This window comes from Vombatus ursinus, unplaced genomic scaffold (genome assembly GCF_900497805.2).
Source record: "Vombatus ursinus unplaced genomic scaffold, bare-nosed wombat genome assembly UNPS02014861.1, whole genome shotgun sequence".
Taxonomy (NCBI): Eukaryota; Metazoa; Chordata; class Mammalia; order Diprotodontia; family Vombatidae; genus Vombatus; species Vombatus ursinus.
Window position 1 is genome coordinate 15298497 of NW_020954639.1, and position 23639 is coordinate 15322135.

Here is a 23639-nt window from a genome sequence, read left to right on the forward strand (position 1 = left end):
AGAGAGAGAGAGAGAGAGAGAGAGAGAGAGAGAGAGAGAGAGAGAGAATGAATGTGAATAGTCTAGTGGAAGATATGGTGAGAAAGTAGGTGGCCCCACAGAAGAATTGTATGGTGACTGGATGATCTCAAGCAGCCTGTCAATAAATGTAATGTACATGATGCTAAGTTTATTATTTTTGAGTAATAGGGAATCTGCGGTAAGATTGAATGAATGAAATTTAAAATGTTTTGCAAATAATATAAGTAATATCACAAAAGTAATCTAACAAATACTTTGTAAATGGGAAAGAGGAAAAATAAAATGTGAGAATACTTTTAGTATTACACTAAGAAACATGACAAATTTGTATTATATGTCAAGTTCTGATGACCACTGACATTTGGGGTCCTACCACTTCTGTCACATGCCTGAGGGACCAGGGAAAGGCTCAGAAGGAGCTGTCAAAGCTGTTGTGGTTGCTGACTTTGACCATTATCACTTCCCAGACCTTTGATGTTTCCTGTGTGTAAGATCTCAGGCAGATTATAGCACAGTGCAGTAAACAAAACTTTGTTAGGTACATACGCAACACTGGGCAACTTGGATACAAGTTCACCTACCAAACCAGACTCCAAAGAATCATTTGCCAGGAGGCAATCTCACTTGTCTCTCTTGTTCTCTCCCATCTATAAAGTGTTATTTAGCTCAACTATCACAGTACAATGAACCAGACTGACATTAGCCCAGTGGTCCTGGTTCCCCCTACTTTGATGTGCTATCTATAGTCTCAAATCAGGATAGGGCCCTTGTTAGGGCTACTGGCAAGAGTTTCTCCCTTTCTACTCTCATACCAACTGCCCTACCTTCCTTATTACAGCAGCAGTGAAATGACAACATTTTCATATAAAACAAAGATGCTTTGATTTTTTAAAAACACTCTGTTGTTACCCACTTGCTAATAAAGTCATTGAATTCTGCTGTCCATAGTTCTGGTTGTCTGAGAGTTGGAGGTGGGCTTCTATAAAAAAGGAAATAAAAATTCAATTATACACATTGGATAACATATATGAAAAAGGAGAATGAACAAGATAAACAGAGTAGTGGACTTCTGAGGAATCACTGGAATCACTCATTCTAATAGGCAGCTCTAATCCAGTACTGCCACCATTTTTCAAGCGTGTCCACAAATACAAAAGAAGATAATTAACTATTAATCACTATTCATATATAATGACACGTTCCATGTTTCCCTGCAAGCCTGGAGTATTTGACCCATTTTTCTAGCTATTAACCATATTTTTGTAAATGAATCTTCTTGTAATTACCTGATAGTATTAAGGAATGATGAGAGACAGCATGGAAGAATAGACAGAAGCCTGGCCATGGAGTCAGGAACTCAATGCTTGAGACTTGCCTCTGATACATGTGAAATTGTGAACTTTGGGCACATTAGAGCACACCTAACAAAAATCATAGTGCCCCAGGTAACTCTCTAATAGTGTTAAATAAGGTTTGATTATTGTATCAGTGGAGAGACTTTTATCACTGAAACTTCTATCCCCAGATGATGAGGAAGTAATATCAGCAATGGGAGAATGGCAGAATGAAGAACCCTAACAAGAAATTCTCATATCCAAGGACTATACCACAATATGTGTTCAAGGTCATCAGCAGGAAAGGTATCCTCAAATCAACTTTTTAAAGGCAAATTATGTGGAGAGAGAGTTGGAGGAAGAAGACCTTGGACTTCAGGAAACAAGGCCTCATGGGAAAAGACTTCTGGGATACCACCCCTTGTGGCAGACAGATTTATCTGAATTCCATGAAACATGCTGGTGAGTCCACAGTTGGGGCAAAGAATAGACTTAGGAAGAGTTCATCTAGGGATGGTGAGGAGGAAACACACCAAGCAGTAGTAGCTTATTGTTTTAAATGATTATTCTTGTTACCTAGGTTTTAAGCTCAGTTGTTTCTACTCATTAAAGGAGGGTAAAAGTTGCCAAAACTCCTTAAATTTTGGCACCCTGAAGCAAAGCTCTGATTGTTCCCATACTAGTTACAATTCTGGCAAATGGAAAATAAGGCTGAATATTAAGAAAATATTTTTGGCCAAAAAATTTTTGGCCAAACACAAGAATGGGAATTTTCATCCTAAAAGATCTTTATAAAGGAGAGTGGGCCAAAAGCAGATACAAAATATGGTATGTAAAATGGGGACAGAGTAGCACACATTTTCTGCAGTTTATAATCAGTTTGACAGAATTAATACCAAGAATAACTTAAAAAGTAAGTTAATGAACAATACTATTAACCACATGTGAGGCTCTGAATGCCACTTAAAAGTGCTTTGAATCAATTCCTTTCATTTGAAAGAAAGCACGTCTTTTTTCCTTCTTGAAATGCTCATGAATACAAAGGGACCCCACAAGAAAACAAGACCATTCCAATTTTGTAATCAAGCAACATTGATCAACCATGATAGCTGAGTTTCCTGAAATACTGCTTTATGTTAATTTCAACAGCCCTTTGTTTTCATTAGTGAAATGGAAATACTGTCTTTAGTTCCACATTACTCTCTAAATAGCTTACAATGAAATTAATGTACAGTTTGTACAGGCTAATTAAAGAAAAGTACAGCTCCTCATCTACCATAGATCTTACCCCAAAGTTCCTTTCAGAAACCTTGAGATTATTTGGAGATTGCTGAATTGCACATTAAATGAAGAAATTCTTATCCATAAGATTCTATGTTTTTTGACCTCAAAAATATTCCATCCCTAGAAATTTATCCTTTTGTCCTAGAGTTTGGAAGAATGAAAGTTCTGCTTTGTTCCAGTGCACTTCCAGTCTCATGGCTTTTCAAGATTTTTCTTTTAAAAATCATTTCTAGAATTAGTACCCTCAGAGTCCCATTTCAGAGATATATTGGTATTAGAAAATGCTGAGTGATGACTAAAATGATATGATTTCCAGAATTATAACCCTCTCTAGGCATTGCTTGCAAGGGTGATTTAAACTATAATTAAAATGGCTTACTCCATGTAGTGTGGTCTAATGAGTAAGGAATGTCACTGCAAGTTAGGAGAAATAGGTTTTATCTTTGCCACAAATAAGGGAATGAAGAAGAAGGGCAAGATGAATGATCAGCTTCTGAGAGTAAACTATGTCAAAAGCATTAACTGGTAAAAACATTTTGGCCTAGGTAGGTTCAAGTTTTATTTTTGATATCTAAGTTTAATAAACTGCAAAACAGGGAAGATTTGTTTTTAGTCACAAGCAAAATTTCCAATATGGTTTGGAATCTATATGTAAGGGCTCTATGATATTTACTGGCCCAAATAATCTCTAACATAACATAAAATTTGAAGATTCTATGATTCTGGGATCTAAAGTACTCCAATAGATAGGACCAGGATTAAGAGACTTTAGTGGTTACTTACTGCCTCTAAGTAAAATAAGATTTCATCTGTTTAACACTTTAAAGCCTTTGTAATCTGGCTCCAACTTATCTATTCAGACTGATTTTTCATTTCTCCCTCCAGGCATGATAAGCCATGTACGCTGTCCTACTTTCTCTTCCTTATACATGACATCCATGTTCTGCTTCTGGTTCCTTGAGTAGACCAGCTCTCACACTTGGAATGGTCTTTCTCCTCACTTCCACTTTGTAAGATTCCTAATTTCCTTCAAAGCACAGTTCAGGTACTACCCCCTAAATAAGGCCTTTTCTGATTCCCCAGATATGAGTGCATTCTATTTACTTGCAGATTTTTTGCACATGCTGATATGTGTTTATGTTGTTTTCCTTCAGCAGAATTTAATTTTTGTGTGGGCGCCTGTGTCTTATATATTTCAACTATTTAGCATGGTTCTTAATAAATGTTGAACTGACTTAAACCAAAGAGATACGAGATAACAAAGTACAGACACATGATGATGAAACCAAGTCCAAATTTGACTGTTCAGGTCACTTACTAGCTTGGTTCTGCGGAAAATATATTAAAAATATTCAAGTAATTTTTTATGCAGAAATCAGGCATATCAACTTGACTTTATAGGGATGAAGTTGCTCCATTCCATTCCACCATAAATGAGGCCTTTTACTCATGCAACAAGTTAAGTGAAAGATACTCTTCCTTCAACAAGGACAGGGATAACAAGAGTGACATAGATGGTAGCTTTCCAAGAAGACAGTGCTACTGAAGACAGAAAAAAGAAATTTGCTGGTTTCTAAGATTCATTCTGTTTTATAAAATTCATTGTACTTCAAGCAGAAAAATGCAGCTACTCAGAATCAAAATGATGTTTCAAAGCATTTTGCTTCAATATGTTGAGAAACAGTTTAGTATTCCCATTCTCGATTATATTCAACTGTAGTGTATAAAGTGTTCAATAGGTAGAAAGAAGTACAAGGAAAGATTTTGGCGACTGGACGTCCTAAAAGGTATTATCACCTTACCTTGGTATTTTGAATAGTGCTCTCATAGGGTGCAAATCAGCAAAAGGCGGGTCTCCATCTCCCAGCTCAATTGCGGTAATACCCAATGACCATGCATCACATCTGGCATCATAGGTGCTATCCAGCTGCTGTTCACATGCAATAACCTAGTAGAGAAGAGCAAATAGAAGGAGCCCAATTCTCCGATTTTTCTTAAGAATTCTATGTGAGGACTGAACACAAAAGTAGTTTCCACCTGGCACTTCAACACAATTACAATGAATAGATGACATGGGGGAAGGCAAAACCAATCAAAGGTCCTAATTGTCAGATTACTTTATGCTCCACATGCAAAATAATTTATTCTGACCAGACTATATAAACCAAATTAATTAAATCACACATATCCTCCACTCCAGCGGGGCTGAGCTCTTACTGTTATTCTTTCCTCTTTGGTTTTTCTTGATTTGTATTCTACCCAGCTCAAATTCCACTTCTTCCATGAAAGCTTGCCCACTTTTCCTATGTGTTATTTATCTGTGTCCATGCTGTATTTCCCCCAGACTTCTCTGATAGAATATAAGCTTCCTGAAGGCAGAGCTGTTTCACATTGTCTTTGTATCCTTAGTGCCCATGTGGTGCCTTTGACATAGTAGCCCCTTCAATAAACATTTAATTGCTGAATTGAAAGGAATCATTCTAGTGATTTTTCCCAACTTTGAACTCTTATAGGATTAATTATATTTACTAGTCACTAGACAAGCATGAAGTAATGAGAGCCTGAACTAGATTCAGGATAGTGGCCCAAGTAATTGAGAGAAAAGGAAAGATAGAAGAGGTGTAACAATAGCAGAATCACAAAAGATAAAATTTTAGAGAGATCTTGGAGATTCATCTATTTCTTTACACAACACTCCCACCCTCAAAGTTAAGAAGTTTGCTGAAGGTCGGATAACCAATAAGGCAGAAGTCATCAAACTGTCATTGGGTAATGCTTCATAATTTATTATTAAGTGGAGGGGAATGGTCAGAGAGATCGAGCAGATAACCAAGTTTCATAATCCCTGATTGTCATCAGAATGCACAATTTCCAGCAACTTAAAGGTTTTACTTTTTGCTTTTAAATTTTATAAATGGCAGTCAGCAGAAAAGATGGAAATGTGCACTCTGGGAATGCTGTCTATATCACAGTCAGATCATTTATGTAGAGTTCTATGATATGATATTTATAATGAAGAAGCATTAAAATCTCTAGAACCCCATTTTCTTATGCTGTCCATTTTTACCTTTGCAGCTGACAACTTTTAAATCTAAAATATTAGACATAGTTGATGACACGAAAATACTCATTACCTTGAGACACTAAGGCAGAAAAACAAATCATTACTAAGATCTTTCACCAAAAAATTCCATGAAGTCAAAGCCCTGGGGTTTATCAATCAAATTGATTGATAGACATATTGCCATTTGTGAATTCTGGGGATGTTAAGTCAAAACCTGGATCAAAGAAGGCATCTCCTTGAAAAACAAACATTCATTAAACATTGCAAATCATTGTTAGGAGATGTGAGGAAATAAAAAGATGGATCAGACATGTTCTTGCTTTCAAGTAACTTACTATCTAGAGTGTATATGAATATCCTCTTCTGCACGTGTTTATGGATATGTTCACAAATGCCTATAATATGTATGTTGAATATATTACATACTACCATTCCTCCCCAGACTTTCAAGAGGATTCAGAGAGTGCATCAAGACCACCAGCCTATTCCATTCAGAATTCAAAAAAAACCTGTCATTATAATCAATAACATTCACTGGTGGGGTGAGGAGTCTGATCAATGCCATTCCTCGGAAAAGTTGGCTAATATGTTGTGCCATAAATCAAGGAAAATAATGGTGCATGCTGGAAAAAGCACATTTTACTATCTGTAATGATGGTCAAATGAGAGTTAATAAATGGTATAAGGCAATGTTGTACTTTGCACGTAGTACATGCTTAAAAATGTTTGCGGAATTGAAATGAATACTGTTTTAACAGCTAGCTGAGCTTTCAAATATGATTGAGTCACACACAACCTTTTATGGAATAAGAATAGATTCCCATTTACCTAGAAAACGAACAACCAGAAACCTCAAAGAGTCAACATATTTTACTATCCATTTCAACTAATATTCATAATGATGATGCTGAGCTAATTGCAAGAACCTCAAAAAGCATCCTAAATTATCATAAAAATTGAATTATGGGTTAATTGTTAAGTAAATCTTATATTAGTTGGACGGTTGGGTGGGATAATGGATAGAGCCTTGGATCTGGAGTCAGGAAGATGAAAGTTCAAATCAGGAAGACCTGAGTTCAAACACAGCCCAAGCATTAACTACCTGTGTGACCTAGGCCAAGTTACCTAGCCTTTATTGATCTCAGTTTCCTCATCTGTAAAGTGGAGATAATAATAGCACCTACCTCCCAGATTTGTTGTGAGGATCAGATGAGATAATATTTGTATTGAATGTCTAGTTAATCAACAGTTGCCATATACATATACACACATGTATACATGTATACATGTGTATATATGTATGTGTGTATATACGTATGTGTATATGTGTACATGCATGTGTGAATGTATGGCAATTAGGTGGTGCAATGGACAGAGCAATGATCCTAGAGTCAGGAGGACCTGAGTTCAAATCCAGCCTCAGACACTAACTAGCTGTGTGGCCTTGAGCAAGTCATTTAACCCCATTCGCCTCAGTTTTCTCATCTGCAAAATGAACTGAAGAAAAAAGTGGCAAATCACTCCAGTGTCTTTGCCGAGAAAATCCCAAATGGAGTCACAAAGAGTCAGACATGTTTGAAACAACAACAACAAATCTTAAAATTCCATAAAAATGCTAGATATTATTATTATTGTTATTCCTTGGATATTTAGGTACATTATAGAGTGCTAGACTTGGAGTAAGCAAACCTTGCTTGTTTCAGTCACTAACTATTTGTGTGACTCTGGGCAAGTCTCTTGACCTCTCTGAGCCTCCGTTTCCTTTTCTATTAAATGGGGATAATAACCCCTACCTCACACATTTTTGTGAAGAACAAATGTGATAATAAATGCAAAGTACTATATGAATGCTAGCTATTATTATTATTAATGACAAATTTATCATATATATGTATTGTTGTTGTTGTTTCAACACAGTGTCTGAGGCTGGATTTGAACTCAGGTCCTCCTGACTCTAGGGTCATTGCTCTGTCCATTGCACCACCTAATTGCCATACATGCACACATGCATGTACATATACACACATACATATATACACATATATACATATATATGCATTTATACATGTATGTACATGGCAACTATTGATTAACTAGACATTCAATTGACTGAAATTCTCCAAACTTTCTGCATAAATGTGAACTAATTCTACTATTAATTATGCCCTGATTGACAAAATAGGACTTGTTACATATGAATGAATATGCTACACATAATTAAGAGCACATATTATGCTGGTTCAAAGTTTTCACTGTGCTATTCATCTGAAATTGCATAAAAGGCATTATTCTGCTAGATGTGAAGTCACTTTAGGCTGGATTAAGCTTATTAGTCATAGACAATGACTTTTTAGTAGGATGGATGCCCATTAGTTGCATATTGTTGGATGCCCATTTTAATTATTAGCTTTTTTGAGTAACTTGGAAATGAATAAAAAACACAAAGATGCTCTATGCAACTTGCAATAATCCTAGGTTCAGCAAACAAAATAGTTTTCACAGAGGAACTCTGAACATGAGGTAGTGATTGTGTTCCCCAGTGAAATAACAGGGCTGCAATACATGTGTGCACCACACACAGGGCTAAATGGTGTCGAAATACATTTATTTAGTTCAAACAAGATGAATGTGGCAGAAGCTTTGATGATGATGACAATGATTACAATAACTCACATTGATATAAAGCACTAAAATTTGCAAAGTATACAGAAATAAGCTTCTGGGAAATTAGCCACTTTTTAACTATTTTTTACACATGAGCATTCTGTGTCTCACAGATTATAGTAAAACCCTCTTAAAGTGTTCTTCCTGAAGGTTTTCCTGTAAAATATGCCCATTTTGGGGGTTTTTCCTGAAGATATATGTCTGTGATTTTCTATTTCTCTCTTAAGATTTACTAGGTGGCACAGTAGAGAGAATGCTGGGCTTGAGTCAGCAAGACCTTAGTTTGAATCCTGTCTTATACACTGACTAGCAGTGCAACCTTGGACAAATCACTGAGATTCTCTCAACCACAGCTTCCTCATTTGTAAAATGGAACATAATTGTACTTGTCTCTCAGGATTGTTGAGAGAATCAAATGAAATACATATAAAGCACTTTGCAAATCTTAAAGCACTGTATAAATGCTAACTAACAACAACAATAATTATACATTTTAGATAGGCTAGTCCTTTAAGAAATATTTGAAGAAGTTACTGATGCCTTAAGACAGTATCTTAAGATGATTTTACACATATATCATACTACTTTTTACTAATTCTTTAATATAACTAATGCTCATTGGGTTCAAAGTCAAATCTTCTTTTAAGTATTAACTTCTTGAATAATTTTTATTTTGTGATTGTCTATTATTAATGAGTCTTTTGGAGCATTCCCTTCCCTTCAATAAATGCTGACTAAATATAAGTTTTTTTTTAAAGGTCCCAGGATGACAATTTCAAAAATACATTGTCTTCACTGATATGTAGAAGTAGAAAGATTAAAAGTATTAGGAGAATTATAGTGACCATAGGGAGAAGATGATTTGACAGAAAACTGCTTTCCCTCAGCTATTTTAGCAGCTGATCTACAGCTTCCTGAAGGTAATGATATATAGTCAATGCATTAAAAGTTGAATCCAGCCCTGAGGCAGGATACTGAAATGCTGGGAAATGTCATATACTCCAATGAATAGTAGATCTTATCTTAATAAACAAAGTTTAACCAATCTCTGTAATATTTTTTATTCTAAAATGGTTTAAAACATCATAAGCATGCCATCAAAAAAGTAATGTGCCATGCATGAGAAATAAGTTTTAAGAAAATGAAGGGTATAGTCAACTTCACTGTTTTAAATTTTTTTTGGTAGAGAATATGAAAAATGTATATTTATTATATGGAAGATTTAACACCTTCAAACTGCACTAAGACTTTGGGGACATATTGTTCATGTTTTGTGTGCACTTATTTGTATATGTATTAAATCTCCCAAAGACTATAAGATCACTGAGAGCAATGACTATTTCCTTTCTGTCTTCAGTGCTTAATACAGTTCCTGGCACAGAGAAGATGCTGAAAAAAATGCTAGGCATTTTATTTATTCTCAACTGTATCATCTACACATGTATAAACCCCAACTCTAAAAAAACAACACAAATATGTTATAAATATAATAAATGTATTAAATGTTTAAACTTAATTGTAAATTTATTTTAAATAATCAGTTAAGGAAATTTGAAAACCTTTGCAAATTGAGAAGGACTAAGGAAGAAAAATAAAGAGTTGAGGGGATTTAAACATCAAATCTGTATTTCTTGAAATCTTATCTGACCTCTGGAGCCATCCAAAATGGTGTTCCTACAGATGTGTTCCGACGATGTCGAGTACTGGTTAGCTGTGCTGACACACCTGAAAGGAATGAAGGAAAACTTGTTTCTGGGTTTTGTTACATATGCTGATCTGTTCTCCTACAAATCATTTTAAAGATTTAGCTTTTCCAAGGGCTTTAACTTCCTGTTCAAGAGGTCTTAAAACACATATCTGGCTTACAGTGTGGATATCTCGTGCAGGGATTCTGTGGCACATTGTAAAGAACATTGGATTTGAGTCAGGGGCCCTTCATTCAAATGCTGGCTCTGCCACTCACTACCTGTGTGACCTTGGACAAGTCACTCTACCTTCTGGGGCCTCAATTTCCTTAACTGTAAGTTGAGGATATCTGACTAGATGACCTTAAAGGTCCCTCCCAGATTGAAATTCAAGGGGCCAGGGTATGAATCCTGGCTATAATACTTACTAGCTATGCACTGATGAGGCTAGCCACTATGACTCACTGAGTCTCTAGTCCCTCAACTGTAAAGCAGTCAAAGTGATATATTTATACTATTTCCTTATAAAGCCATTGGGAGAAAAAATGCTTTGCAAATCTTAAATATAAGGTGTTTTACATACACATATATGTATATATGTATGTGTGTGTATATATATATGTATGTATGTTATTAGAGAAGTCCCAGATACTTATACGCATCCTTCAAGGCTCAGCTTGAGTCTTACCTATATCATGAAAATTTCCTAAATCCCTCCATCCATCACTCCATCCATCTATCCATCCATCATCTATTCATCCCTTACCTCATCCCTGCCTCCCTCTTTCCTCCTGAAACACTCTTTCTCTGCATTAAACATTTTCCTCCTTTACCTTTCATATGTATATCTTGTTTCTCTGTTATAATTTATAAATTTCTTTAAGGCAGGAAATACCTTATTTAGACCTAGGCATACCACAGAAACTTAATAAATCTTTATTCATTTGAACCAAAAGGCAAAAATCAGAGTCCATTTATTTAGACTTCATCTATTACCCTCAATGAATCAAAGGATCATAGATTTAGAGCTAGAAAGGTCCTTATGGTCTAATGAGTCCATTCTCCTCTTTTCACATTAAGGAAATTGAGGTACAGAGATAGGAAGACACTTGCCTAGGATTATATAGCTAAGTGGAAAGCATAAATGGATCTCTTTCTCTGCCTCTTTTAATATTTCAATGTGTCCTAACTGCTTCTTTTTCTAGTCATATAATTTCCTACATAATACATTTTATTCTATTTTTCATATATGAGTCAACATTGGTTACATGTGGCAATCTACTTACATCCCTCATGAGTATTTCCATTGCATTTGAACTACTTATAATTCTTATGCTTCCAGGATCTTTGTGATCAATAATTCCTTACCAAATAACATTGCTGGGAGAATAATGGTATTAAAAGATGAAGTAGCAAATAGCTTGGGATCACTGAAAACATGGTTCAGTTTCCCAAATGCCACCCAGCCTGATGTACTATTTTTACTGAATTCTGGGCCTAACTCCCTCTTCAATTGCAGCATCTGTCCAAGATATAAGACTGCTGATGAACTGATTGCCTGACTACATGTCATAAATCTAGAAAATAAGTATTTTTCATCTAGTTATCTAGTTTGTTTTTCCAGTATGAACACTCAGATCAATCCCTTTTGCATTGTTATGGATTTGATGTCAGGGGCTCTATAGTGTTCTAAGATTCAACGTAATGAATAACAGTAGTAACACCATTTCATCTCTGAGTAAGCATATCTGGCAAAACTTGCCATTATTAAGGTATCATTCTTTTATTTGAATTCCAAGGAGAGTATCTTTTAATATTTTGTTGAACACCTTAGATGAACATATGTTTCTGTATTTTATTGGTTTCTTGATGTTGACATTCATCTGATCATTGACCAAAATCATTTCAGTGATTACATCTGTTAGAGTCTTGATAAGATATTCATTTTAATAGGAGACTTGTTTGAAGTCAGCCTTCAAATGTTGCATTTCATCTTAGTTAGTTAAGGAATTTATAAAGATCAATAAACAACCACCATGGAAAGGATAATTCTGCAAACCTCTTACTCATCTGCCTGGCCATAAAGATATGGTGTGCTTTGGATGCAAGATGAAACCAGCTCTTCCAACTTCTTTATTTGACTCTCTGGGGAAAACCTTTGAGCCATACTCTAATTTCTTTATGTATGTTAAGGTTATTTATTATGAGGATATCAAGAAGGCTGTGAATCAATCACTCTATCAGTCTGTCAACTCACTGATTACTAAGTAAAGTCTGTGCATCAATAAACATTTATTAAGCACCACTTATATTCCAGGCACCATGCTAAGCACTGGGGATGCAAAGAAAGACAAAACAAAGTCCCTGTCCTTAAGGAGCTTACAATTTAATAAAGGAGATACCATGCAAACAACCACATACAAATAAGCAATATACAGAATAAATTGGAAATGATCATCAAAGAAAAGACACTAGAATTCAGAAGGATTAGCAATAGCTTTCTGTAGAAGGTGGGATGTTAGCTAGGATTTGAAAAAAAGTCAGGAAAGTTGTAGATAGAAGGAGATAGAAATGAGAAGGGAAAATATTCTAGGCATATGGGACAGCCAGTGAAAATATCCAGATTTGGAAGATGGAGTATCTTGTTTAAGGAAGAGCACGGAGGCCAGTGACACTGGATTGCAAAGTGTGTGTGCGTGTGTGTGTGTGTGTGTGTGTGTGTGTGCGTGTGTGTGTGTGTGTGTGTGTGTGTGTGTGTGTGTGTGTAGTAGAGGTTATAGGGTGTGAGAAGCCTGGAAAGGTGGGGAGACAGGCTATAAAGGGTTTTGAATGCCTTTTAAGAGTACTAACACCTAAGTGAATCCTGTTTGAAGAGCTGCCCAATTCAAGATTGCCCCCTTTCCTGCTCCTTTGTCACAATCACAACAAAAGCGGAAGGAGGCCACCCAGGACTGTGAGCCTCTTGGTGCTTTTGCTCATTTTTACAGGGGGCTGGTGGCCAAAACAATGAATTACTTTGTAATCTGACAAACCTCTCCATGATCAGCTATGCTGGTTCTCAGCCATCACACATACAGTTTATTGCCAGGTCTACATCTGAACTCTTTCCAGATTGGCAGGACTAGACATAACTTGTATTCCACTGATAGAGCCTTTGAGAACCCAGGGTCACCTTCACACTATGATGGCAGGCAACAAAGTAAGGTTTTTGTTGAGGGCTGAATTAAGTATTTCCAAGCTATTTATATGTGAAATTTTAAATGTTATGAGATTCCAGGCATAGCATTTTGGTTTCAGTTTTGGTAAAGATAAATTATGGAGTCACATTAATGTGGTGTTTTTTTTTTTTAAAAGGAGACTCAAAGTAATAACAATACTTTTGCTCCTGGCAGAAATTCTAGTGGCATTTCTAGTTATAGAGCTTATTTGCATGGCAAATTAGGTTTCTATGAACTCTTTCTGGGAATGGGAAGATGATATCATGCCACAGTTGGCAATGTTTTTTGCCATGTTTTTCAGAATTTAATCAGGTGTATTAGATACAATAATGGACTTAGAGTCTAAGTACCCAAGTTAGCTACACACTTGGTCTATGACCTGGAGCAAACTACTTATCCTTTCTGAGTCTCAGTTTTCTTATAAGTCAAATAGGGACAATGATAATTGCAACCACTGTCTCATAGGGTTATTGTGAGGATTAAATGAGATATTCTGTGTCAATTGCCATAATATAAACATATGTTATTAAAGGTCTCTGCAGTTCTACAAAGAATCAAAGACTTTGTTGGCCAAAATAGATCTTGCAAGGGGCTTCTATTCTATCCCTCAGAATGTATTTAGCATATGGGGCAGCTAGGTGGCACAGTGGATAGAGCTCCAGCCTTGGAGTCAGGAGGAGCTGAGTTCAAATGCGACCTCAGACACTTGACACTTACTAGTTGTGTGACCCTGGGCAAGTCACTTAACACCAATTGCCTTACCAAAAAGAAAAAAAAGAATGTAATTAGCACTCAGAAAGAAGGAATAATAGAATATGGCAATGGCAGAATAACGAGAAAACAGGCCAAGAAAAATAAATCAATTTAGTTTTTAAACTAACCATAATATTATCACCATAATATATTATTATAACTATTAATATAACTATTATATCATCCCTTTACAAACCAAATGGTTTATTTAATTCAAATATTAATTATTTATGTATTCGGGGAAATAAATACTTTGTAAATCTTTTCTGAAACTTTGAACAACTTAGCTTAGTCTGATGCCTTTAAATATTTTGGAATTCATGAAAAGACCAAAGTAATTACCCAAAATGGCCACATACCACAAAATATTCTGAAGAATGTGTATTTCACAGAAATAAGGACAAAATTTAGAAGCTATCCAAATTGCTATGGACACCACAGACTGCAATGGCTTAGAAACCTCAGGCATGGTTTGGTGATTTGGTGGTCTCTCACAGAATAGTTTGCCTATCATTTTACTGCCTGACTCCTCATCAGTAAAATAAGAAAGTTGGCTTAGAAGGCCTTGTAGGTTTTTACTAACTCTAAATCAATAAGCCTACAATCCTGAGAGATTCCTTAAAAAGGACAATAGGGAGTTAGCTCAGGATTTGAAAGCTATAGGGGCAGATGGTTGGGGCAGGAAGTGGAGGTGGCAGAGAGAGCCCAGACTAAAGGCTGAGAAAAGGAAGCCAACTAAACTAGAATTTTTATATTGGTATTTCATAGCTATAGTGTATTTGCAAATGCTATGAACTATTCATCCCCACACATAGTGAGCTCCTAGTGGGAAAGGTCCTCTCTTAATTATTTTTGTATCTCTTACAAAGTCTAGTACTGTGCCTTGCAAATAATTGGTTGATGAATAAATGAACTGCATAGAAAAATGAAATACTTGAATCCAAGAATAGAAAGCCCACTAACATGATAAGGGATGAGAAAAGAGACCAATAGAAAAGGCTTCCAAATTGACAAAGCAATTGATAAAGATTAAATCACAATATAAATTAATGTTGTCTCAATACTATCCTAATAGTCATTCTGGCAGGGGTAGGAGGTAGGTGGGGGAGATAAATAAAAATGCAACCAATACTGGAAAGGGAGAGTCCAGAGATACAGAGTCAACAGGAGGGAGACAGATCTCAGCAAGCCCCAAAAGACTAGGGGAGTGATCATACCTCCTCTCTAGGTTTCCATGACTTTCCTGGTTCTACCTGTCTGGGTGCTCCTGCTTCATCTTCTTTGCTGGCCCATCATCCATATCGCATCTCCTCCCTGAGAGTTCCTCCAAAGTCCTGTCCTGGGCTTTCTTTTCTTCTCTTTCTATACTAGATAACTTTGCAACCTCATCAGCTGTCTTAGGTTAAATTATCATCTTTATGCAGACCTCATGAGGTATAGTCTCATATCACCAATTGTCTCAGGTATTTTGAACCAGATGTTCCATAGGAATAGCAAACTCAGAATGATCAAAACAGAATTCATTATATTTATTCTCCTTTATCCCCAAAAGTTATATTACTGTTGAGAGTACCATCATCTTCCCAGTCAGCAAGGACCACAACTTCAGTGTCATCCTTAACTATTTATTCACCCTCATTCCACATATCCAATTTCTTGCTAAGTGTTATCCTTTCTACCTTCACAACAACTCATATTAATCTTCTTGCCTTCACAAGGCCATTATGCTGGTGTAGGCCCTCATCATCTCTCACCTGGACCATTGCAATAGCCTTCTCATTGGTCTCCTTGCCTTGTTTCTCCCTCCTCTAATCTCTTCTCTACTCAGCTGCCAAATTGATCTTTCTGAAGTGCAGGTATAACCATATCATTCCTCTACTCAATAAACTCCAATAGCTTCCTATTATCTTCAGAATCAAACATAAAATCATTTGGCATTTAAAGCCCTTCTCAACTCAGTCCCATTCTTCCTCCTCCACTTTCTCTTCTTTTTCCTCCTTTTACTATATTACTACTGCTACTACTACTATTACTGCCACTAGTTGCTGCTACTATTGCTTTTGCTACTACTACCATACTACTGCTGCTGCTGCTGCTACTGTACTATTAGCTAGCTAGTATTTACATAGTGCTTAAAGGTTTCCAAAAACACTTTCCATAACTTTCCATTAATTCTTTTGATCCACTTAAAAACCTCATTTAGGTGAAATAGGCACTATTATTATCCCATTTTAGAAATGAGAAAACTGAAGCACAGAGAGATTAAATGACTTTCCCAGGGTTACACAGATGGGAGTATTTAAAGCAGGATTTGAACTCAGGTCTTCCTGATTCCAACTCCTACACTCTATTCACTGTACTACCTATCTGCCTCTGAAATTCTATAATTCCAAGAGCCCTCCAAGCTGTGCTAGTCAGTTCCAACAGCTAAGAATTCTCTACTCTATGTTTGAAGGTCCCTCCAGTGCTGATATTCTCTTTTCTGTGTTCTAAGATCTTTTCTAGCTCAGAAAATCTACAAGGAAATATTCTATGTGAGGCTGTAATTGTGCTGGAGCCCAGTAGGTCAGGCAGCTTAGACTTTTGGAAGGAATGAAAAGACCTAAGAGGGTGACTGAAGGAAGCAGCCAATCAGAGCTCTGTCCAGAGAGAAAGATGATACCAGAGCACACAAGACCTTTCCAATCTTCTTACCCTTTACCCCTTCTACATCCTCTATGATCCAGTGACACTAGCTTTGCTGTTTTGCTATTGGACATTCTATCTACCATGCTTTTCACTGATTGTTCCCTCTATGCCTGGACTGCTTTTCCTTCTCACCTCCCCCTTTTGGATTCCTTGGCTTCCTTTAAGGCCAAGCTCAAATCTCACTCTCTTCAGGAGGCCATCCAGGTCCCAGTCTCTTCCTCTTTTCTCTATCTGCTATTGCCTTGTCTCCAAAATTACTATTTAACAGTGTGAACACACACACACACACACAAAATCTTGTATTTACAGTTATTTTAATGTATCCATTAGAATATTAGCTCCTTGAGATCAGGGACCATGTTTTTGCCTTCATATCCTCAGCACCGAGCTCAAAATTGATAATTATCAATTAGTTAATAATTAAGCTTAATAAATATTTATAGCATTGACATGGTAAATAAATTTAACTGTCTTTATTGAAAGACTCACCAGAGTTTTAGAAAGACATAATAGAGAAGTCCAGAAGGCCAAGTACTGAAAGATACTGTGCATCTTGATAGACTGTTTTGCAGGCTGTTCCATTTAAAACAGTCCCTATTATAAAATGTTTTCTCTCACTTCCTAAAAATCTTTATACTGAAATAACTTCTCAGGGGAATCTATATTTTATTTTTTATTTTAATAATTGCTTTTTTGTCCTCGGGTCATACCAGAACACAGAAATAGCCCTAGCCAGTGGAGAATAGATCTAAGCAATTAAAAAAGAATGCTTCCATGTTTGTAATTACTAAATCATTACATTCTCATGCTTTAGCTAGTCTCTTGTGGTATTTATGAGGTTTCCATCAAGTTTCATTCATGTATGCTTCTTAGTTTAAATTAAAACCAGCTTCATATTTAATGTTTCTAAAATATTTTTACATCACTAAAATTTTGTTTACTCTCTTAAAAAGATCAAGAGTTAATTCTAAAACAAAACAAAAAAAAACTAAACCAACACCTATATTTTGTAGCATTTCTGGAACCATGAAGAAAGGCATATGAAAGAGCCCTAAAGAATTCATAAAATATTAGGTAAAAATAATGAAAAGAAATGGGGGAAAAAGTTAAGGCTATTATATTAAATTAATATAAACATAAATTTATATCAATAAAGATATAAATTTATATTAATAAATTAATATAAATATAAATTTATATCAATAAATTGATATGAACATAAATTTATATTGATAAATTAACATAAATATAATATAAATTATATTATATATTATATTAAAGCTAATATGCAAAAAGAGGCACATTTGAAAGTTTACTAGCTCATCTGCAAACTGACAGATGAAAACTAAACACAAAGTTTATTTTAAAAATATTTTTATTAAATTGAAACACAGTACTTTCAAGAGTAATGTGTTTATAAATCTCACTGAAATATTATTTCAAAATTAATTCAAAAGAAATGGGAGGCCTTAGTAATTATTTTTAATTCACTCTTTTTCAATCAAGTCAAACTTTTTTTTTATTGCTTTTATTGCTTTAAAAACCTAGCAGCTCTGAACTTGGGCAGGGTTCACCAGCTACTTTGTGGAATCTGATCACTTTCCAAATGGATTAATTTCTGTGAATGTCCCTGAACATAGTCATTAGGTATAAGATGCAGAAAAGCAACATTTTGTTATAAAACTCTTTTGAAGTCAGAGTGGATCTGAAGCATGAATTAGAGCTAAGAAACTCTAAGTGCTAAGGAATATTAAGAAAAGCATCTTTCGTTGGCAATTACTCAACAGGTCAAGTAACTGAATCCTATTATTATATTAACACTTTAAAGGACAAGAATGCTATAGGGTGAAAAATTCTCTATATGGAAGACAGGAAGATTGGGATTTAGAGTGGACGTGGACAAAAACAGAAGGCTAGAAGAAAACAAATTTGGTAATAAAATGGAAAGATATTAATTAATAGAAGAATAATAATCTAAAGGGAAAGATGAATGAAACTTGAGGGGAAAAAGTTTCAAGGACAGGAAATCAGGGCTTATGGAAAATTTATGGGGAATACAGTAGGTGGGATATAGTAAAAGATAATAAATAAACAACTCATTTGGCCTCTTACTAAATGATATCATGAGGGATGTCTTCTGTGATGACCACCAACTCATTTCACTCTGTATTATGATGCCCTTGGGGTTAATATAACTGCTCATGGCCTGAGCTTTGTGTAGAGGGTGAGGACTCTGATGAAGAAATTAACCTTAGGTCCACAGTTTTAAACATCTAATAATTTTTGGAGTGATTTCAGAAGCTCCTAATCTGGTTCAGTCATTTTAGGATACCTTGATAAATTTTGTATTAGACCCTCCTAAGGCAGAGAAAGCCCTGGGACTTCTCATATGAGATCCATTAAATAGGGTGACTCTAATTAACAAAAGAAAAAATTGAAAAGACCATTTTGTTGCACTGATACTCCATAAAAATGAAAGTAGAATTATAAAGTCCTAGGATTTTTGACTCAGAAGAAACTTTAGAGGATATATAATTCAACATAGTTGGTAAAGTTTTTACATAGTTAACTCTAGGAGAGGAATGGGAATTTTGCCAACTATAAACGAAGTAGTAAAAATATTTTGTTGGCTTGAGTTCTTTTGCCCTTCACCATAAGCCCATACCATAGCATATATTTGGTATGATCAATTTCGGTATGGATTTTGCTTGGATGCATTCAAATTGAGTTTGGATTCCTCACGTGATGCTCAAACAGAGTATTAGCGAGAGCCGCAGTGAACAAACCACACTTAGCAGAATAGAAACAACCATGAGGCCCACCAGCCTTTCCCCACTGCAACCTATTCTATATACATTTGTGACATTTATTTTTACTCTAATACTAAAAGCTTTCTGAGGTCAGTAGCATGTCTTACTTTAGCACAGTGTCCAAGGGGATTTGCTATTAAAGGCAGAATTATCCCACAGTATTAACCTTCGATGTAGTGACAAGTGTTTAAACCTGAATAAATGCACTGATTCATCATCTGCCTTGGGGGTGACTGTTAGGGAGAGGAGTAGAAATTAAAACATGGACTCACTCTAGCCCAACTTAACCGAGTTTAGAGCACACATTAATCATACTGGACCTCTCATATCTCTAACACTAAGCCTCAGGGTACCAATCTAAGCAGTGTGCTTGGCTTACATCCATCTCTTCATTTGGGGCTGTGATTTTAGCTGTCATATTTTAATACTAGTTGGTTGCCAAAGAGGTGAAAATTCTCCTGAGGTCTTAATACACCTCTTAAAATAACTAACTGCCTGAGGAGCCTTGAAAATACATTTGCTATCAGTCTTCTGGGCCATTCAAAGTCATCTCACTCAATGGTGTTATGCAGACATTTTAAAGACACAAGATAGATTGCCTGAAAAAAGAATGAGAAGAGGACTAGCTGTGGGGTCAGAGGACATGAGTTTGAATCTGAGATCTGCCACTTACTCCCCACCTGTATGACTTTGAGTAAGACACTTAACAACACTTGGCCTTAGTTTCTTCATATAATAATCTATGATAATAATAATAACAATAACATTTATATCATATTTGTTATGTAGTAAGTGCTTTTAAAATATCACCTCATTTGATCCTCACAAAAACTCTGGGAAGCAGGTACTATTATTATCTGCATTTTACAGTTCAGGAAACTGAGGCAAACAGAAGCTAAGTGACTTGCTCATGGTCACAGATTTGAACTCAGATTTTCTTGACTCCATGTCCAGTACTTTGTCCCCTGAGATATTCTTTAGGTTTCTCTCTAGCTTTAAATCCAAGATCCTGTGAATATCTTCTTGATGACAAATAAACACTTTTTAGGCTTCAAAGATCACTTTTCTTTCAATCTTCATCGATAGAAATCTTTCTCAAATATATTGAACGCAGTAAATGAACCTAGTGAATATAACTTAATCATTTATTGATTTGTGTAGTAGAAGTTGAATATTTGAGAAGTCCATCTGAATTCATCTCGATCACTTGGCCACATAATGAAACTTGCTTTCCTGATAAATTCCTGATTGATATTAACTTCCTTCTGGTTGAATGTCTTTCTCTCATATAAATGGAGAAGAGATTGTGCAGTAAATAATAGTTCTTTATACTGTCATCTCTTCATCATGTATAATAATCGAAGAAATTTATGACATAATCCAAAATCCCAAGATAACTCAAGAAGCATTTATGGACAGTTAACTGAGAGATTAGGTGACTTGTCTAGGGTTAAAGGAATCCAGGTCTTCCTGACTGCAGGCTATCTCTCAATCTACCCTGCCAAGTTTGCCCCAGGGCACATAGCAAGTGAATGGGGCAGCCGTAATTGGAACACAGGGCCTAATGTCTATTCTGTGCTCTTTTCAAAAATTACATTTGCTTGTAATTCATGTCTCCTGATGTTTCACCTTCTTATTTTTTAAAAAGTAAGATAGTATCAACATTGTACTTCTAAAATTAGTTATTCAATACAAGGAAAATATCCTCTGAAAGTCAGTGTTGTTACTGGAAGGAGAATCTGAGCTGTCCAATGGGTTCCTAATACTCAAGTCATGAGGTATAGAAATAGGATAGAGCAAGAACAGAAAAAGCAATTTTTATGCATTCACAAGAAACATATTGATGATCATATCTTCTTGTGATTTACAAAACTAGTTTACTATGAGATTGTCTCATTTTACTGTTTTTCTATATTTGAGCAGCTAGGTGGCACAGTATATAGAGATCTAAGCCTGGAGTCAGGAAGACCTGAGTTCAGATTGAGCCTCAGACATTTACTAGCTATGTGATCTTAAGAAAGTAAATTAACCTCAGTTTGCCTCAGTATCTTTATCTGTAAAGTAGGATTAATAACAACACCTAACTTGCAGGGTTGTTGTGAGGATCAAATGAGGTAATACATGCCTGGCACAAAGTAGGCACTATATAAATGCTAGTTGTTTGTTATTATTAATAATAATAATGTCATCATCATCATCATCATCATTACATGTCATTTTCTTCCCTAGGTTTACACTGATTTGCAGAATCCTGACATTTCATTTTCATTCAGGCTGTCACTTCATATAAAGAGAGGCAGCGTGACATGGTGGGTAGACTAGTCTTAGAGTCAAGAAGAGCAGGGTTGAATTTTTGCCTCAATCAATCAACATTGATTTAGTGTGCCAGGCACTCAGCTGGGGATACAAAAAGAGACAAAAGACAGTGCCTCCCTCAAGGAATTTATAATCTAATGAGTAACGCAGGATTTGAAAGCCAGGAAGTCGGGTTCAGATTCTACCTCTGCTACGCAGCAGCTGTTTAACAAAAAGGCCAAATTACTTAATCTCTCAATGAGCCAGGCAACTCTCTAGGACACAGAGTTACAATGGAATTGTAACTCTAAGTGAATGGAGTTAACATACCAGGAGTTCCCAACACTAATGAAACCAAATTTAGACCAAAAAATAAATTAACATAAAGCTCTCACAATGTGTTGGCATTGCCTGCACAGATTAAAACAACAACAACAACAGCCTGGTAATACATTCAACCACGACACGTTATACATTAAGATATTTCATTAAAAATGTATTAAATTAAATGAAAGTGATTAAATTGCCAAAAAATTAAAAAAAAACACAAATTGATATCATAACAAAGTAGAAATAAAAATAATTATCTGAAGAAATGAAAGATTGCATTCGAAAAATGCAAAGTACTACAATTTACAGCACAGAAAGCAGAAATTTTAAACAATCCAATCTCAGAAAATGAAATTAGACAAACTATCAAGAAACTACCAAAAGAAAAAAAAATCTGGACTAGATAGGTTTACAGGTGAATGCTATCAAATATGTAAAGAGCAGCTGACATTAAGGCTACACAAATTACTCTCAAGAATTGAGAAAAAACATTCTACCGAAGTCATTTTATCAGACAAATCTAGCATTAAAACCAAAACCGAGGAATGATAAAGCAAAGAAAAAGAATCAAACCAGTATCAATAATATATGATATAATATAATATAAACCAGTATCATTAATAAATATTGATGCAAAAATGTAAATGAGATCTTAGAAGAGGTTACAGAAATATTTTCATAAAAATGATCAAGTTGGATTTATGCCAAGGATACAAGTATTTTTCAACATTAGCATAACAAACATAATTAATCATAGGGATAGGGATTGGATCTTAGGTTTCATTGGCACGGGGAACACCCTGATGAGAAAATTCTATCAAGTGAAGTTGACACCTTCTCTGCAATTTATATTCTCAGAGAGCAGCATAGAGAACACTGAGGAGTTAAATGACCTGTGCAAAACAAAAACACCTCCAAATATGTCAAATTAGATAATTATCCCAGACTTTTCACTGTAATTTGGTGCTATTTAAGTAATATGTTCTCTGATATTTTCAGATACTGGATTTTGATGACTGTTTGAATAATAGGATAAAAGCCTAACGGGTAGATGCAACAACTGAATAGACAAACTGGACATAGTTTTCAACATGGTGGCATACTCTGGAAACGTGGCAGCAGTGATTAGACTGGCATAGAACAAGTCATTGGATATAGGGTGACTCTTTTTGAGTAATGCTTTGAGTAAACTATGAGTCAAAGAGAATCACAGGTGCCAATGTCTATAATTAACTGCTGAAGCTTTAGGAAAGAAAGGAAACAGCAAATACATGGTAGAAAATCCAAATTATTCACTGATCTTTTTAGTCATGTTCCTGCTTGGTCACCCTGCAGTTAAATCCTATCTGGACATCAGATTCCATGCCTTGGAGGAACTGTCATTTAGCTGTGTAGCCTGCAGTTGCGAGGCCCTGCTGATCTATGTGTGGAAGCACATTGGTATAGACACACACACACACACACACACACACACACACACACACACACACACA

At 35.6% G+C, this 23639-nt stretch overlaps 1 protein-coding gene across 1 annotated transcript in view; it reads right to left on the reverse strand.

Annotated features, from left to right (window-relative positions):
* MYO3A (myosin IIIA) overlaps window positions 1-23639 on the reverse strand; it is a 255909-nt gene that overhangs the window by 180098 nt on the left and 52172 nt on the right. The window contains exons 5-7 of the mRNA XM_027841624.1: window positions 10016-10092; window positions 4442-4587; window positions 935-1000 (exon numbers count right to left, since the gene is read on the reverse strand). Of these exons, the coding sequence (XP_027697425.1) occupies window positions 935-1000; window positions 4442-4587; window positions 10016-10092 (289 nt within the window). The remainder of the gene's footprint in view (window positions 1-934; window positions 1001-4441; window positions 4588-10015; window positions 10093-23639) is intronic.